The sequence below is a fragment of the Rhincodon typus genome, chromosome 21 (assembly GCF_021869965.1).
Source record: "Rhincodon typus isolate 14 chromosome 21, sRhiTyp1.1, whole genome shotgun sequence".
In the NCBI taxonomy this organism is placed as follows: domain Eukaryota; kingdom Metazoa; phylum Chordata; class Chondrichthyes; order Orectolobiformes; family Rhincodontidae; genus Rhincodon; species Rhincodon typus.
Window position 1 is genome coordinate 41772692 of NC_063352.1, and position 16136 is coordinate 41788827.

At 43.6% G+C, this 16136-nt stretch overlaps 1 protein-coding gene across 1 annotated transcript in view; it reads left to right on the forward strand.

Annotated features, from left to right (window-relative positions):
• The window catches only part of LOC125485689, a 169561-nt gene extending 153777 nt beyond the window's left edge, over positions 1-15784 (forward strand). The window contains exons 3-9 of the mRNA XM_048609748.1: positions 2673-2797; positions 4806-4908; positions 6090-6272; positions 7597-7708; positions 8926-9032; positions 12509-12656; positions 15277-15784. Of these exons, the coding sequence (XP_048465705.1) occupies positions 2673-2797; positions 4806-4908; positions 6090-6272; positions 7597-7708; positions 8926-9032; positions 12509-12656; positions 15277-15581 (1083 nt within the window). The 3' untranslated portion in view covers positions 15582-15784. The remainder of the gene's footprint in view (positions 1-2672; positions 2798-4805; positions 4909-6089; positions 6273-7596; positions 7709-8925; positions 9033-12508; positions 12657-15276) is intronic.
• The last annotated feature ends 352 nt before the right edge of the window (positions 15785-16136 follow it).

A 16136-nucleotide genomic window follows, 5' to 3' on the forward strand; every position in this document is an offset into this window, starting at 1 on the left:
GGAAAGTTGATGTTTTGGATCGGGACCCTTCTTCAGAAATGGGCCCATTTCTGAAGAAGTGTCCTGATCTGAAACATCAGCGTTCCTGCTCCTCTGATGCTGCCTGGCCTGCTGTGTTCCTCCAGCTCCACACTGTGTTATCTCTGACTCTAGCATCTGCAGTTCTTGCTATCTCTGAATGATAGTTGAACAGTTGGTTTTGGGATTCTTGGCTTGCTGGTGAGTTGACTTCCAGCACTTGGATTCAGATAGTCCTTTTACCTGCAGTGCCAGGGGTGACTAGCAGGTGGTTCTTCAAATGTGATCTCCACAGCACACTAGTGCTCAAACCCAGGCTAGTAAACAGGAACCTCAGTTCACAAGCCACCTTCTTCCACCAGGCTTGCAGTCAACTTTTAGCCCCTTTCTCTTTGTGTTCCGAGCAGGGCAAAACGCAACAAAAATCTGTGATAAATGGCTGTCTGCTGAGAGGAGAGGGAGTGTCATGTGATGGAGGGAGATGATTAGCCCCCTCTTCCTGTTATGTTCCTCTCTCTGAAAGAAATTTTGCTAACCTTCTAGAGGTGCAACATTCCATGGGTCCCATACAGGACTTTACCACACAGTGTCTGAATTTACATCCACATTCTTTCTTGCTCTGTAGCAGTGCTCTTATTAAACAAAAATGAAATAATAAACTAAAAAATGTCCACATTACTTTCGGTTTCTGATACATCATCATGACCCCAAAAAGGCATTCGACCAGTTTCCACATGGTAGATTGGATAGCAAGGTTAGATCACATGGAATACAGGAAGAACTATCCATTTGGATACGGAACTGGCTCAATGGTAGAAGACAGAGGGCGGTGGTGGAGAGTTGCTTTTCAGACTGGAGGCCTGTGACCAGTGGTGTGCCACACAGATTGGTGCCGGGGTCACTGCTTTTCAGCAGTTATACAAATGATTTGGACGTGAACACAGGAGGTATGGTTAGTAAGTTTGCAGATGACACCAAAATTGGAGGTGTAGTGGACAACAAAGAAGGTTACCACCGAGTACAACGAGACCTTGATCAGATGGGCCAATGGGCCGAGGATTGACAGACAGAGTTTAATTTAGATGAATGTGAGGTGCTGCACTTTGGAAAGGCAAATCAAGGCAGGACTTATACACTTAATGGCAAAGTCCTGGGGAGTGTTGCTGAACAAAGACACCTTGGAGTGCAAGTTCATAGTTCTTTGAAAGTGGAGTAACAGGTAAATAGGATAGTGAAGAAGGCATTTGGTATGCTTGCCTTTATTGGTCAGTGCATTGAGTACAGGAGTTGGGAGGTCATGTCGTGGCTGTACAGGACATTGGTTAGGCCACTTTTGGAATACTGCGTGCAATTCTGGTGTCCTGCTATAGGAAGGATGTTGTGAAATTTGAAAGGGTTCAGAAAAGATTTACAAGGATGTTGCCAGGGTTGGAAGGTTTGAGCTAAAGGGAGAGGCTGAATAGCCTGGGGCTATTTTCTCTGGACCATCTGAGGCTGAGGGGTGAACTTATAGATGTTTATAAAACCATAAGGGACATAGATAGGTAAACAGACAAGGTCTTTCCCTGGGGTGAGGGAGCCCAAAACTAGAGGGCATAGATTTAAGGTGAGAGGGGAAAAGTTTAGAAGGGACCTAAGGGGCAACATTTTCATGCAGAGGGTGATGTGTGTATGGAATAAGCTGCCAGAGGAAGTGGTTGAGGCTGGAAGGATTACAACATTTAAAAGGCATCTGGATGGGTACATGAATAGGAAGGGTTTAGAGGAATATGGGCCAAATGCTGGCAAATGGAACGAGATTTATATAGGATATATGGTCGGCATGGACTATTTGGACTGAAGGTCTGTTCCTGTGTTGTGTATCTCAATAACTCTATGACATCAGCATGTTGCAGCCTGAAGCTGTATACAACGATGGTTGAAACTCCAATGGTCTTTTCATCACAAGGCTGGTTAGGAATTGCTGGTCTTCCTGCCTGCCATTGGTGTGTATTAGAAGAATTTGAAGGTTGACACTTGGCTATATCATGCAGCTGCGTTATGAATCCAGCATCCTCAGCCATGACGTTCTGGAACGGGACTCAAACCCAGAACCCCTGTCTCAAAGTCAGGGACACTACCCACTGTCAACTGCTTGTAGAACACCAAACCTGAAGCGATCCTGTAGAAATGGAAAGTTGGTAACTGGGCAATTCAGAACCAGAGACCATGGCTGTTTTGTCCTTTCTGCAAGCAGCCCAGGGCTACCATTGGTGAGGGAGGCCATCCTCTACACTATTGTCTCTGGTCTCACTGTGACACCCCACCCTCAGTCTCACTGTGACACTCCACTCTAGGTCTATGGTCTCCTCTTTTGGAAATGTAGGCAGACAGTTGAGTGGGGATGGGGGGAGGGTACAGAAATGATTACAAAATCTGCTCTGGTGTACATTTAACACCTGGAAACGACTAACTGAGCTCTCACTTCGTAACAATTGCAGTCCAAGGTCAAAGCTTTTATAATGTTGTATTGTTTTTTGACATAATGTGCTCGAGGCTCTGAAAATAACAGCAGCTCTTTACTATCACGCTAAGGCCAGTGGTTTTGCTGACACAATGTACTGTGTTGAAAGGGATGAGAAACTCACGTGGGATATTTTTCACTTGTGTTTCAGCTGCTGCTGTACAGCCTGAACTCTGTGATCTCTGGTGAACTAGCGTTGGAGAAAGTCCACCTATGGCAGTGGCCTGGAATTGCTGACACTCTGCCAATATTTGCCACTTCCTTCTGTGGTCACCCGTAAGTGGAGTGAAGATATGGTGCTAGCAAACTGCTTGCTTTAGGCATTGCAACATGAAGGAGATTGATTAGCTGAAAAAATCCTTTGTTCAAGGACGAGAGGTCATTTTTCAATACGCGCTTCAGTGTTCCTTCGAAAGGAAGGGTAACCTTATACCTGTGGACTGAGGGGGAGTCCAATTTCCTGGTGTATAATTAAGCCCCTCAGCAGGAACGACTCATTCAGCACAGAGTTTCCCATATCCTTGTGCACATGAATATCCATCACCCTTTTGCTCATTATGTGGCAATGACTAGATTTTAAAATCCTTGCCTTTGTTTTCAAATCCCTCCCTGGTCTTGTCCCTCTCCAATCTCCTACATGCCCCTCCACCCAACGCCAAATATTCCTCCAATTCTGGCCTTTTGAGAGTCTTCAATTTTAATTGTTCCTCCACTGGTTGTCATGCCTTTGCTGCTTTATCCCTGAGTTTTGGAATCCCATCCCAAATCTATCGCCCTCCTCACTGACTAACCCCCATCCCCACTTCCTATCTACACTCACCTGTACTATCTTCATCCTTGCCTCCTTGATCTGATGGTCTTCTCTCCCACCTATCCGCTTCACTATCCACCTTGTATCACCGCGCCCCCCCTCTCTATTTATTTGAGTCCCCTTCCCCTCCCCCATTTCTGAAGAAGAGTCCCGATATGAAACGTCAGCTTTCCTGCTCCTCTGATGCTGCTTGGCCTGCTGTGTTCATCCAGCTCCACACCTTGTTATCTCAGATTCTCCAGCATCGGCAGTTCCTACTATCCCTATTGCTCACAGCAACCTCTCTTGCTTCCTTTGAAGCCATTGCTCTCTTGCTCCCATCCTAATATCTCCTTAGAATGAAAAAAAAACTGCAGATGCAGGAGATCTGAAACAAAAACCGCAATTGTTGGTGAAACTCAGCAGGTCTGGCAGCATCTGTGGGAAGAAAACAAAGTTAACACTTCGAGTCCAGTGAATTTTCATCAGAACTGCTGGACTCGAGACATTAACTCTGTTTTCTCCTCACAGATGCGGCACGGTGGCTCAGTGGTTGGCACTGCTGCCTCACAGCGCCAGGGACCCGGGTCTGATTCCAGCCTTGGGCGACTGTCTGTGTGGTGTCTGTAAATTGTCTGCATGGGTTTCCTTCGGGTGCTCTGGTTTCCTCCCACAGTCCAAAGATGTGCAGGTTAGGTAGATCAGCCATCGGAAATGCAGGGCTACAGAGATAGGGCAGGGATGTGAGTCTGAGTGGGATGCTCTTCAGAAGATTGGTGTGGAGTTGATGGACTGAATAGCCTGCTTCCATACTGTGGGAATTCTATGCTTCCAGACCTGCTGAGTTTCTCCAGCAATTTCTGTTTGTTTCCATTATTATCTTCTTATTTGTCTCAGCATCATTTTTTTTAATATATACAAGGTCCTGCAAAGTGCTTTAGGATAACTTACAACATTAAAGGCACTTTAGAAATGTAAGTTGTTGTTTTATGCCTGAGTGTGATAAAGTCGGACAGCGTTTTGATGAAATGCTATTTGCAATATGGAAACTGTCACGTATTAGAGGAATGAGCAAGTAATCATAGGAACCAAGATGCAGATCACAGGCTAAATAAAGACCAAAAGAACTGCAGATGCTGGAAATTGGGCACAAAAATAGAAACTGATGGAAAATCTCAGCAGTTCTGGCAGCATCTGCGGAGAGAAATCAAAGTTAATGTTCCTGAGGAAGGGGTCACTGGACACGACCTCCATCCTGTCTCACACCACCCTCATGGACAGTAATTTTCTGTAATTGTACAATTCAGAGGGAAGGGGCAGGCAAATAATTGGCCTTAGGATCAATAGGACCCTAGCATCTGTAAGGCCAACCTCAAATGTTCATCACCCAGGCTTAGATGTGTGGGCAATATTTGATGTTGGAGTTGGTCATTGACTTTCCAATCTAAGCTGCGTTTGCATTATGTTTTATCTTCTCTAACCTTCTGTGTCAAGACTGGTGCTTCCAATGTACTTCAGCCTCAGAGGGCAATCTGTGGAGCAAATGAATGTGATCTGCAAGCAAGCAACCATCACCACCTTCGTCTTTTATACTGTAGTAAGTTACTCAGCGTGTGTTTCAATCAATGCTTTACTGTTGGAGTAATCCCTGAGCTTGTAAGTTGTAAGTTCACATTTGTAAAGTCCTACCTGAATCATAGAAACATAGGAAATCAGTGCAGGAGTAGACCATTCAGCTATTTGAGACTGCACCACCATCATTACCATCATGGCTGATAATGCAATCTCAGAATCCCATTCCCATCTTCTCTCCATATTCCTTGATCCCTTTAGCCACAAGGGCCATGATCAGCTCCCTTTTGAACATATCGAATGAACTGGCCACAACAGCTTCCTGGGGGAGAGAATTCCACAGGTTCCCAACTCTCTGAGTGAAGAAATTCTTCCTCATCTCAATCCTGAATGGCACACCCCTTATTCTTGGTCCAGAATGAATAGGACAGAACTTCCTCCTTCGACTACTCCTGTTCCACCTTGAGGTGGGATCAGGCCAGATCCTGACTCTGAATTTAGCTGCACTTAGACAAAAAGCAGATGCGAAACTGGGAATCTATTTCAAATGCAATTGTGGACATAAGACAAAATCACTCTTAAGCTAACAAAAGGCAAATTTGAAACCTAAACGTTCCTGGCCCTGGGGAGGGACATTTTATTTTGTAAGAGGGTATTAACTGATCAGCTGTTTTGTACTCACTCTTATTTTGATTGAGGTGAATGGCCGGTGATGTATAATCGATTCTTGATAGGGATTAGACTGTCCAACCTTTACCAAAGTAAAAATTGTCCCTTCACTCTTTTATATTTCAAGGCAATGTTGAAAAGCGAAACTAAAATAAAAAAAAAATCTAAAATAAATGTTAGCATGTTACTGAAAGATATATGTAATAGGTTAAGATGATTCAAACTAAACAAACTGCCTCAGGCAGTATCAATAAAGAGCTGGAAAAACATATTTAAGGCAGGATAGCAGGTGATTTAATGAGGAACTTGACATTCCCTGTTATTCTTTCATTTCAATACAGCAGCGATCATGGGCAGGGAAGTTATTTACATGTGGATAGTAACCAGGGACAAAGACAATATTTGGATATTTTCCACAGCTTTAGGTTTGAAGACCTTTAATTATAATATGGATATGATTTTGTTCCTTTAAACTGAAACATGTTGAAAGCAGATGTTCATATTGTACTATTTTCTTTCTTTAAATAAACTTTTCAGGTTGGAGTCTGTGGCTACCTGACTCTCGTTGAAGCTGTACCAGGCAATATACTCGCTGCTCTACCCTTGGGTTTTGCAACAAATGGCATCCGTGCTATTTTTTTAATCTCACTCACATTAAACTTCCCACTGATCATTCTACCCTGCCGACAAGCCATTAGCACGCTCCTTTTTGAAGAAGAGGTTAGTTTATTGATCAATCAGACAAACGATAATTGCCAATAAGACAGAAAGCTGAGGAGTACTTAAATTGAGGTCTTGGGTCTTTATAGGGTAGACATAAAGAAGATGTCTCCATCAGCGGCCAGAATTATAAGTGAGTTACTAATAAAGGCAATAAGGAATTCAAGGCAAATTTCATGATCAGAGAGCAGTTAGAATGTGGAATTTGTTCCTTACAAGGAGAGATAGTGGTGATTAACATGGATATATTAAGGGGATCATCATTGAATCCCTACAGTGTGGAAACAGGCCCTTCGGCCCAACAAGTCCACACCGACCCTTGGAGCATCCCACCCAGACCCATCCCCCTATAACCCACACATCCCTGAACACTACAGGCAATTTAGCATAGCCAATCCACCTAACCTGCACATCTTTGGACTGTGGGAAACTGGAGCACCCAGAGGAAGCCCACACAGAGAATGTGCAAACTCCATACAGACAGTCACCTGAGGGTGGAATTGAACCCAGGTCCCTGGTGCTGTGAGGTAGTAGTGCTAACCACTGAGCCACTGTGATGTTAGACAATGTGCATGTGGGAGAAGGCAGGTTAAGCTGATACAGTGAAATAGAGTGAAGTTGGAAGAAACTTAGAGCATAAACCCCATTGTAGACTAATTAAATTGAAAGGCCTGTTTCTGTATGTTTGTTGCTTTTAATGTAGTATTGCTGGTGGATTATAAGGACACAACCAGTGCTGCAAGATTTCCCTGCACTTTCCCATCTAATTACTCTTTCTATTGGCTTAGTTTTCCATTAATAATAATTCCTGTTTGCAGGAATTGTGACAGACTGAGGCCACAGCTGGAATCATTGGGAACATTATGGAGGTTCCACAAACACCCCCATCCTTGATGACGGGGAAGCCTAACACATCAGTGCATTTACAACTTCAACCAGAAATGCCGAGTGAATAATCCACCTCAGCCTCCTCCAGTGGTCCCCAAATGCCAGTCTTCAGCCAACTTGATTGACTCCACATGATATCAAGAAACGGCTGAAGGTACTGGGTATTGCAAAGGCTATGGGTCCTGACAACATTCCATTAATATTGATGAAGAGCTGTGCTCCAGAACTTGCCACATCGCTAGCCAAACCATTCATTTATAGAACAGGGAGGATGTCCTGTTGAGCATGCAGCGAAAGTTTATTCCAGGATCATGGATCAGACCTGTTGGGTTTTGCCCTTTTTCTGAATGTGCTTAAAAATGAGTCAACATTCTGGTTAAAAACAAACTCAAAGGATTCTCAGCAATCACTGATGTATTCTTTACACACTTTGCAGAAAGAAGATGGCACATTCTCAGTGAGTGGAGATTTGCCCTTTCGTCAGCATGTGATAACTACAATGTTAATAGTTTACAGTACCATGACCATAGGTATCCTGGTACCAGATGGTAAGTGACATTGGAATTGTGAGCTGGAACCAACAGTATGAGAGTGGCTTACTTTAATGGGAGAACAGACTCGGGATGGGGGTGCTGAATGGCTTCTGAATTCGGGGTTGGGGGCGAGCTGGGAATTCTGATAAAATGATGTCATAGGGCCCTGTCATTTATTATTGTCGATTGATTTGTAAGCTATGACAGTATCCTGTATTGACAATAATTACTGCTTTTCTGTTCTTTCTAAATAAACATGTTCTCTAATTTATTGTCTTAGGAATGTTCCAGTGGTGGGTAGAGTTAGGGTTAGGATGCATTGCAATAGGGTTAGGGTTAGGATTAGAGTTAAGGTACACCGAAATAGGGTTAGGATTAGAGTTAGGATTAGAGTTAGGGTACAGTGCAATAGGGTTAGGGTTAGAGTTAGGATTAGGGTTAGGGTACAGTGCAATAGGGTTAGGCTTAGAGTACATTGCAATAGGTTTAGGGCTCACTGCAATAGGGTTAGGGTTAGGATTTGGGTAAGGGTACAGTCATAGGGTTAAGGTTTTGGGTACAGTGCAATAGGGTTAGCGTACAGTGCAATAGGGTCGGGGTTAGGATTAGTGTACATTGCTGTCATAAGACAGTTTATGTCATATCTAGGAAACTAAGTTCAGTGACAAAGGTTTGGTTCGAAAACCACACTGTATTACAAAGTCATGCAAGGGTAAGGTTCGAGTATTTTTTTCCCATTGTGAAAGAAGTTTTGTTTGAAGCAGGGATTGAGAGTAAGGAAATGTAAGAAAATGACCAGACTGGAAATGAAGGGAGCTCTTTAAACACAACCAGTTTTTCGATGTGAAATGGACTGCCTGAAAGGGAAATGGAAAAAAAGTTTAGTAGTAATTTTCAAAAGTGAAATGGCTTAATACATGAAGGAGATAATTTGAAGGGTTATGTGAAAGGGGCAAGGGAGTAGGACTAATTGGATAGTTAACTCAGCAAACCATACAATAGATTAAATAGGTTATCTTCCTGTGCTTTATGATTCCAGCAAATCCAAAGAACATCATAACGAACATCTCTTTTCCTCCTTATACTGCACAGTCCCATGTCTGTAAATGCCAACTATCTATGCTTGATCTTTGTTACTGGTTCAAAATTTCAGACAACTGTTACCTTTGCCCTTCTCACTCCCTCGAGATTCTCATCATTGCCCTGACTGTGGTCTGTGTTTGGTCTTTCAGTGCAGACTGTGTTAGCAATCATAGGAACCACCATGGGAACAGTCATTTGCTTCATTTGTCCATCTGTATTTCATGCAAAACTGCGGAAAGATACTTTCACAGACAGAGTAAGTATAACTTTACTACACAATGTTATGTGGGAGTTAGGTTAGTAATTTACCATTTCACTTCCACCACTGGGGAGTTCTAGGTTCCATTTTCATACCTCAAACTATGGAGTATACTCCTATAGGATCAATTCTTCAGGCTACAATAGTGGCACGATGGCTCAGTGGTTAGCACTGCTGCCTCACAGCGCCAGAGACCTGGGTTTGATTCCATACTCGGGCGACTGTCTGTGTGGAGTTTGCACATTCTCCCCGTGTCAGCGTGGGTTTCCTTCCACAGTCCAAAGATGTGCAGGTTAGGTGGATTGGCCATGCTAAATGCCATGTAGGAGTCTGGAGGGGATGCCCTTCAGAGGGTCAGTGCAGACTCAATGGGCTTCTTTCTACACTATAGGGATGCTATGGAAGGGTAAGGTTTCTTTTCCAGTTAACTGGTGAATCAGGAATAATTTTAACCCGCACAATGTGGTAACATGGGACAGTTGCAGTGTTAAAATATGAAAATTCTGTGTCCAAATTCGAACCTGCCCACCTCCAATTTCAATGGGAGGGAGGTCAGGGTGTAGGCAGCCAATCAGCTCACAGGAAGGAGGTGGGCAATTTAATCATTACAGTGAGACTGTGTGTGTCCTATTGTACCACGAGTTTAAACTTAACCATGGCCTTGGGAAACCAGATTGGTAAAGAGAGATGAACCTGCTGACACAGGAGGTAAGGGTTTTCTGCTGGAGCCAGTATTACTGCCTCACCAAGCAGCTACAATCAGACAACATTGAGTCCCCGAGTTATGTAGTGATGACATTGGTTTCTATGTGTGGAGCAGGTTTTATACACAGTACTCTCAAATAGCTTCTTCATAGGCCTCCAGCTCTTCGTACTTTGTTTTATTTTCTCTGAGTCTACACCCAGGTTTAAGCCACCAAACACAGTGAGCACCAATCTTAAACAGACTCACGTTATTAAATGAGGAACAATTGAACATGACAGCATCGACCTCCCACTCTGACTGAATCACAGAATCCCTACAGTGTGGGAACAGGCCCTTCGGCCCAACAAGTCCACACCAACCCACAGAGTGTCCTACCCAGACCCATCCCCCTATAACACACCTAATCTACACATCCCTGAACACTACAGGCAATTTAACATGGCCAATCCACCTAGCCTGCACATCTTTGGACTGTGTGAGGAAACCAGAGCACCCGGAGGAAACCCACGCAGACACGGGGAGAACATACAAACTCCACACAGACAGTCACCCGAGGGTGGAATCGAACCCGGGTCCCTGGCGCTGTGAGGAAGCAGTGCTAACCACTGAGCCACCGTGCCACCCCAAATGGGGAGTGTTTTGATCTTCTCCATTCCTGGTCTTTTCGGTGTTGCCAAATGGCCCCATCCCTGGTTTCCCTGTCCCTCCCTGGTCTCAGAGTGGGATCATCTTCTTACACTCCAGCCTCCAGACCCCTCCTCACTCCCTGGGCTATGGCCCTGGTGACGATGGCCTACCCAGCAGCCTCTCTGTCTGGTCGTCCACGGTTGGGAAACAGAGACAAAATATGGCCATCGGGGCCAGGCTTGAAGTTCGGCGGAGAGTTCTAGAAGCCTGCTCTTCTGGGTTTCTCAGCCTCAAATCCACAAGACCCTTCACCCCCCACACCCAGCACAACCCTGAGACGCTCCTCACTTCAAAGTGAGTATCCAACTGGGGAGCATTGCATTAGTCAGGGCTGCAGCTGGAAACAAACTGGAAGAAGGATTCTATGAAGAGTAGGAGAGGTCAGTGTGATGGAGGTGGCGGTGGGCATTCTTGTGAAAGAAAAGATAAGGATTCAAATGTTCATCACCAATTGTCAAGCTTGCAAATGGTGGGGGAAGGGGATGAAGGCAGTGAAGATGATAATGGAGTTTGTGGTAGTCACCATGAGCCTTGGTCATCCCCATGTTTAACAGGATAGGAGGGCACAGCTTATTCAAGATTGGGTATGAGGAGTCTCATGGCATAGGGGCAATCGAGGATCTGGGAGTGACGATGAAGAGAAAGAGCTAAAGATCTTGATATTATTGCAGACAATGGGAATGAGAAAGGGGAATGGGACCCAAGGACAGCTTCCTGGAGTGCTCACAAGGTTGCAAAGTTGGTGTGGAAACAGAGATCGCGACTGAAAAGCCTCTGGCTCTGAAAATTCAATGAGCATAGAATTAAATAAAGGCGATTAACTCCATTGCATAACGAAGGTGAATGATGTGGTTGACAGAATAAAATTCATTAGGGGTTCATTCTTCACAGAGAAATAGGAGATTTTTCGATCATTCATTCCTGTGCCACCTCTAATTCCTATTGATCAATGATAAATTCAGCAATATGATATAGTGGCTATGATTGTTTTGGTAAGTACTGATTATATTTTGGTCTTGTTTAAAACAAAAATGGAACTATACAGACATCTTGTTGAACTGCATTCCCAGGTACATGGGAATAGTTTCAAACAGCCTCTATTCCAAGTGGCAAAGGAGCTTTCATAGAATACCTACAGTGTGGAAGCAGGCTATTTGGCCCATCAATTCCACACTAACCCTCCAAAGAGCATCCCTTCCAGACCCACCCACCCAATCCTATAATACTGCATTTCCCATGACTACTCCACCTAACCTGCACATCTATGGACAATTTCCCATGGCCAATCCACCTAACTTGCACATCCTTGGGCTGTGGGAAGAAACTGGAGCACCTGGAGGCAACCCACACAGACAGGGGGAAGAATTTGCAGCCTCCATACAGACAGTTACCTGAGCCTGGAATTGAACTTAGCTCTCTGCTACTGTGAGGTAGTAGTGCTAGCCACTAAGCCACTATGCCACTCAGCTTTCTATCTGGGCACCCTCTCTCTTGTAGATGGATGGAGTGAAGGTCCATGTTCAATGACAACGGAAGTCCATGCTGGGGAAAGGTTACCCATTTTTACAGTAGCAAGTATTTCCCGGTCAGAAACGGCATTTAAACATGACAGAAGATATCATACTTTGGCCTCAGGAACCTCCCTCAGGGAGTCAGGGTAATGTTTTAGTGATATAATCTCTCCAAGGAGAAGGATGACGTAAAGGAAGGAGGAAGCTCATGAGCAGAATGCACATTTTCATGGAACTTTTTGGCCTGTTTCTGTTTTGTAAATACTATGCAGCAGAAAATTTCCATGTAACAAATTCGTCCAAAATGTTGTGCTGGCAGCTTATCACAGAATCATTGGGTTGAGTGGTGAGGTTGAGGATGTAATTATTAAAGAAAAGCCATCCCAAACCTCAGACAAAATCCTTCATCAAGTACGTTGTTAATTTAACTCACCAAATCATTAAATACGTGATGTTATCACGTGAAGTGATATACCGAGATGTTATAGTATTGAGGCCCATTTTGAGGCACGTAGTTTGGTCAATATTAATGCACTTGAAAGGGGCTCATTTCAAACACGGTGTTGTAGATTGTTCTGGGATTCGGAATCTTCCTGCTCCTTATCCGTGCATCCAGCTTCGCTAATTTCAATGGGGAAGAATTCCGATTACAGCCAGTCCGGAAATCCATAGTGCCTGATGAATCAGGAAATGTAAAGATTACGCAAAGGAATGAAGGTAAGGCAGTTGTTAAATTTTTAATGATGATACTGTAATGGGGATGCTTCTGTAAATCAATCATTTTTAAAAAAAGGAGTTTAAATGGTCATTCTGAATAACCAGAGCTATTGAATTTTCAAGTGGCCACATATGTGAGTGCTGAGATGACCAGGCAGAAACATTTGCTGTGGGAGCACAGCCAGTTTGCTGGTATTTACCATCCTGGGCTAGACTGCAACAAGCCAGATCAATGCGAAATGAGCGAGTGTCCTCAAATGGTGGGTAGCCAGTAAAAAAATGGACTTTTTAGGGTAATTAAGACCTCATTTCTGCACTGAAGCACCCCCAGTGGTGGATGAATCATGAAGATGAAAATAGTTGACCTATTGACAGGAGACGTGGGGCCAATATTTCAGTTACATTTAAGGAAATGCACTCATACTGTCCCACCCAATCCTGTCTGACCTCAATATCAAAAGATGGCTACAGCCGTGGTCACATGACTTCCTGCTAAGGAGATTTCTGACTCCCACAGTGACAGTGTGATAGCTGTCGTTTACACAGTCATAGACATAGAGTTGTACAGCATGGAAATAGATCCTTTGGTCCAATTCATCTGCACCGACCAGATATCCTAAATTAATCTCTTGCCATTTGCGTGCATTTGGCCCATATCCTTCTGAACCCATCTTATTCATATACCCATCCAGATCCCTTTTAAATGTTGTAATTGTACCAGCTTCTACCACTTTGGCAACTCATTCGAAACACGCACCACTCTCTGCATGAAAACGTTGCCTCTTAGGTCCCTTTTAAGTCTTTCCCCTCTCACCTTAAACCTTTGACCTGTAACCTGTGACCTGTGACAGGAGTGTTCAACAGGGATCGGTGCTGGGTCCACTTTGTTATTTATATAAATGATTTGCATGAGAATATAGGAGGCATGGTTAGTAAGTTTGTAGATGACACCAAGGTTGGTGGTTTGGTGGACTGTGAAGAAGGTTATTTAAGATTATAATGAGATCTTGATCAATTGGGTCAATGGACTGAGGAGTGGCAGATGGTATTCAATTTGGAGAAATGTTGAGGTATTGCATTTTAGTAAAACAAGCAAGGGCAGGGCTTATACAAGTGAAAGTAGGACTTGGAGTGTTGTAGTACAGAGAGACCTAGGGTTTCAGATACATAATTCTTTGAAATTTGCAGGCATGCTTGCCTTCATTCCTCAGGCCTTTGAGTACTGGAGTTGGGATATTACACTGAGGTTTACAGTATGTTGGTGAGGCCTCAGGACTATAGTGTCCAGTTCTAGTCGCCTTGTTATAGGAAGGATATTGTTAAATTGGAAAGGTTCAGAAGTGATTTACCAATATGTTGTCAGGTATGGAGGGTTTGAGTTATAGGGAGATAGGCTGGGACATTTTTTATTGGAGCGTAGGCAGTATAGGGGTGACCTTGTAGAGGTTTATAACATCATGAGGGGTATAGATAAGGTGAATGGCAGGTGTATTTTCCCTATGGTGGAGGATTTCAAGGCTAGGGGACATATTTTTAAGGTGAGAGGAGAAAGATTTGAAAAAAGACATGGGGGCAACTTTTTTACACAGAGTGGTTTATGCATGGAATGAACTTCCAGACAAAGTGGTGGATGCAGGTACAGTTATAACGTTTAAAAGACTCTTATATAGGTAAATGAATAAGAAATGTTTGGAGGGATATGGGCTAGTTTAGTTAGGGATTATGGTCGGCATGGACTGGTTGGGCCGAAGGGTCTGTTTCCATGGTGTACGACTCTATGACTCTTTGCCCTCTAGTTTCGGGCTCCCCCACCCGAGGAAAATGACCTTAGCTATTCACCCTATCCATGCCTCTCATGATTTTATAAACCTCTATAAGGCCACCCCTCAGCCTCCGGTGCTCCAGGGGAAAAAATGCCTCCTTCCAAACTCTGGATTGCTGAGATTAGGTGTAACCTCCCTTTATTTGGTCTCAGCCAGAATCCAAAGTCAGGATCACCACCTGAATCTTGTAATCTGATCTGCTTGGATCGACTGAACCACTGACTAGCGGAGCAGAGATGGAGATCAATTTTGCAAATTATTTCAGAGTTCAACGAATGGTAAAATAGATGCATGCCTAAAAATAATGGACCCCAGAAAAAGAAGTGTAGTGGGAAGGTTTGACAGAATTATAATTCATTCAGGATTTAAAACCCATTCTGTACTGATAGACAAAGAATGGCTTGGAGGGAACATTGCAAGAAGAGTAGGCCATTCTACTCCTCGAGTATGTTTGGTGCCATTAAATCTATTTCCTGTGTCTTAAATCTATTTCCTGTGCTTGTTCTCTAACCCTTTAGCACCTTACAAAAATACATCAATCTCAATTTTGACATTTTGAATTGCCATCCAATTCAGCGGCTTCCTGGAAGAAAGGGGAGTTCCAGATTGCCACTGCCCCTGTTTGTGAAGAACTTTCTGACCATCTAAATGGTGTTGCTGTGTATTTTAAGGATCTTTCCTCTTTCTTCTGGTGTCTCTGATTTGTAGGCATGGATCCTTGAGCAAACCACCTGCTAAATATGCTAACTTTTATTTATTTCCTCATACACCGCACCCACCCCTGCCTATACCCACAGGACCAACTTTACTAGAATTGATGAATGATGTTGGAAATGAACAATTGAAACGAAAAGGTCGACTGTTGACATACAAGCAAGTTACCTTAAATACTGAAGTCAACAAAGAAAATGCCAGCAAAAAAGGAGTTACCAAACTGCAAGAGACCGGTTTACCCTCCACACCTAGCAGTGGGGAAAGATTAAAGGAACTGAAAGAAACAGAAAGGACAAGAGCATTTGTACCTTCATCAGAAAACAAGCGGCAGGCAAAAATATTCAACATACCCAGGAGACAAACACACACAAATGGTTCCTCAGGGTGATGAGGTCAACTTAGACTTTGAAAATCAATGCACAGATTGAAACTTAAATGACTACTGTTCTGACCATTTTCCGTATTAGCATAATTTAATTTTGGAAAGTCTGAAAGCATTAGGGGAGTAGAAAAGAACAACAATGCCTCAGTTTTGCTCTTTGCACTCGGTACTGTTACACTGAGCTGATGGAGACCTGCTGGAAAGGGAACATTCCTGTGCCAAGAATTTGAGATAGCACGGTGTAGAGCTGGATGAACACAGTAGGCCAAGCAGCATCATAGGAGCATGATGCTGCTTGGCCTGCTGTGTTCATCCAGCTGTACACCGTGTTATCTCAGATTGTCCAGCATCTGCAGTTCCTACTAACCCCAAGAATTTGATCTGCCTTTTTTCCAACTGTCTTTGACTGGAAGTCATTTTTATGCCATTATTTAAGAAAGTACTACATGAATCATCTCTGAGTCTATTGCTCACCCAGGAGAATGATTTACCATTTCTGATACTGGCTCCCACATTGCTGACCATAGCACACCTTCGAACACAATGAACAAACAGTCTGCA